Source organism: Pteropus vampyrus, unplaced genomic scaffold (genome assembly GCF_000151845.1).
Source record: "Pteropus vampyrus isolate Shadow unplaced genomic scaffold, Pvam_2.0 Scaffold540, whole genome shotgun sequence".
NCBI classification, from domain to species: Eukaryota; Metazoa; Chordata; class Mammalia; order Chiroptera; family Pteropodidae; genus Pteropus; species Pteropus vampyrus.
This window is the reverse complement of record NW_011889321.1, coordinates 2849-5343: the sequence shown is the minus strand read 5'-3', so window position 1 is coordinate 5343 and position 2495 is coordinate 2849. Positions and strand designations below refer to the sequence as shown.

Genomic DNA, 2495 nt, shown 5'->3' with positions numbered 1-2495 from the left:
TCGATGTCACACTCCGCGGTCAGGGGCCCCACCTCTCGTACCTGCATGCGGCGGGGGAGGCGTGTACACTCCGGGAGGTGCGGGGGTGACCCCAGAGGGCCCGAACGAGTTCATCATCCTGTCTTCCAGGTTGGGGAGATCCCGGAACTCCCGCACCGTGAAGACCAGCCTGGGGTTGTGGGCGAATGTCTGCAACTCCGTTCGGTCGCTGTTTCTGTCACCGACCCCTAAACTCGCAATGCCTGAGGAGCGTATCACCTGTGAAAACCTAGAAATGTCATCCTGGGACTTCCCGCCCAGAAACAGCACCAGGTGCTGGGGCACGCCGTCTTCGATCCGGCTCCCAGCAGACTTGACGAAGAGATTTCGTGCCACGAATTCCAGAGCTTTGCCGGTGTTCAGCGGGGCCCCGCCTTTGAACCTCAGGCGGCGGACCGCATCGATCACGGCCGCCTGGGACTTGTAGGTCTTCAGGTAGAACTCGGGGAAGGCCTCGCTGCTGAACTGCACCACCCCGATCCGCACTTTATTGGGGCCCACGTTGAGCCTCCGAATGATCTTGATGATGAAATCCCGGATGTGTGCGATGCCTTCGGACCGGACGCCGTCGGAGCTGTCCACCAGGAAGACGATGTCCGCAGCGTCACTCTCGGCCGCTGCAGGGGAAGGGGAGAGAGAGGGGAAGCCCATGCACAGCGGGCGCTCGCCTGGTTTTCTTCCTGCATTTGTTTTGAGTCTGAACGTCGCATCTTACGGCACCGTCACGTTAACATTACAGCTATAACTCGGTGCACATGTGTTTACCTCTGGGTTGTTTTTTTTTTAAATTAATCACTAAAAAGGAGGCCTTTTTTTTTTTCTTACCCAAACGATATCCACTTCTTGAAATACTTTAAGTTCTCCCAACCTTTCTGAGTTTACTCGACTTTAAATGTGGCTCTGAGGTCTAAGTTACGACTCACTTTAAAAATGAAAGCAGCCTTTAGAAACGAACTCCAGGAACCAGAATCTGCGGAATCGTGAACTGTTACTAGCAGAAAGGGTTCAGACCCCCTTTGCTGTACAGGAAGAGAGAGCCAGCTGAGGCCGCGGGTGTCTCCCCGTGCACGGCTACCGCACAGCTACCGACCGCCCGCCCAGAGAATGCACCTGTCTCCCCGGGGGCCACGACATCCTCCCAGGCATTGGGCTCATCGCTTTTCTCTTTGCTCACATACCTCTAGCATTATACGAAGTGTTCGTTTTCACTATTACTTCTCCTATCTTCCTAACCCGAGTCCATTTTTTAAAACTATAAAATTAATCAAAAGGTCCTGGGAAAGATGAACCATGTGTTCCTCTTAGTTAAAATTCTAGCTACTTCTTGGATGCCTTTTTATTAAATTACTCATATGTTGCCAGTCCACACATTCAACCTGACTTTCGCCTCATAAATCACTGGGCTACTCTGAGTGGGAAAAGTCAACACAGCGAAAACCGGGCAAGTCACGGAATTGAACCGTTTGCACCGAGGAGGAGAGAAGCTGTCGCAGCACGCGCAGCCAGGCCTCGGGTTCTCCCGCAGCACACGGAAGGTCTCAGAGAACGTCAGCCTCAGAGGAAGCCACGCTGCAACCACAATGCACCAGGACAAAGTGAGGTCACGCTGTAACGATGTGCGGACACTGCCAGAAATACCCAGACACCCTGCATCCTGGCCGAGCTACAGCTTTAGCCGTAAGGTTTAGTACACACGCCGTGGTAGATTAGCTTATTTCATTTCTTGACAACAGTTGACCTAGGGTAAAAGTCCCATTTCCTTGAGCCTGGCCCGGAGTCACCCACCACGAGCTCAAATCCTACCGGAAGTTCTTTCTAATTAATACCCACCCGTACCAAGATACCCTGTGGGTCACCATCTCGTGCGTCCTCCCTTCATGTGACAAGCAATGGCCCCATCTGGTTCAATCCGAGGGACCCTTTGTTTTCATTTAACTCATCCTGAGTACCATGGATGGGTCTCTGAGCTTCTTATTTGTATGTATGTGTGTATGTATGTATGTATGTATGTATGTGTGTATGTATGTGTGTGTATGTATGTGTGTATGTGTGTATGTATGTGTGTATGTATGTATGTGTGTATGTGTATGTATGTGTGTATGTATGTATGTGCGTATGTGTGTATGTATGTGTGTGTATGTGTGTGTATGTGTGTGTATATGTGTATGCATATGTGCATGTGTATGTATGTGTGTATATGTGTATGTATGTGTGTATGTGTGTGTATGTGTGTATGTGTGTATGTGTGTGTATGTGTGTATGTGTGTGTGTATGTATATGTATGTGTGTATGTGTGTGTATGTGTGTGTATGTGTGTGTATATGTGTGTGTATATGCATGTATGTATGTATGTATTTTCTAAAATCCAAAACACTCAGAGAACAGTAGCAACAGCAAACGCTCGTCTCACCTGGGGGAGGTTGGCGTGTGCTGGCCAGGAGCCGCTGCACCTGCTC

The 2495-nt window shown here is 50.1% G+C and overlaps 1 protein-coding gene across 1 annotated transcript in view; it reads right to left on the bottom strand.

Moving 5' to 3' along the window:
- LOC105308021 (collagen alpha-3(VI) chain-like) overlaps positions 1-2489 on the bottom strand; it is a gene marked incomplete at its 5' end in the record, with an annotated part of 45363 nt that extends 42874 nt beyond the window's left edge. Inside the window, 2 exons of the mRNA XM_023525190.1 lie at positions 46-656; positions 2450-2489. Coding sequence (XP_023380958.1) covers positions 46-656; positions 2450-2489 — 651 coding nt within the window. The remainder of the gene's footprint in view (positions 1-45; positions 657-2449) is intronic.
- Between the last annotated feature and the right edge of the window lie 6 nt (positions 2490-2495).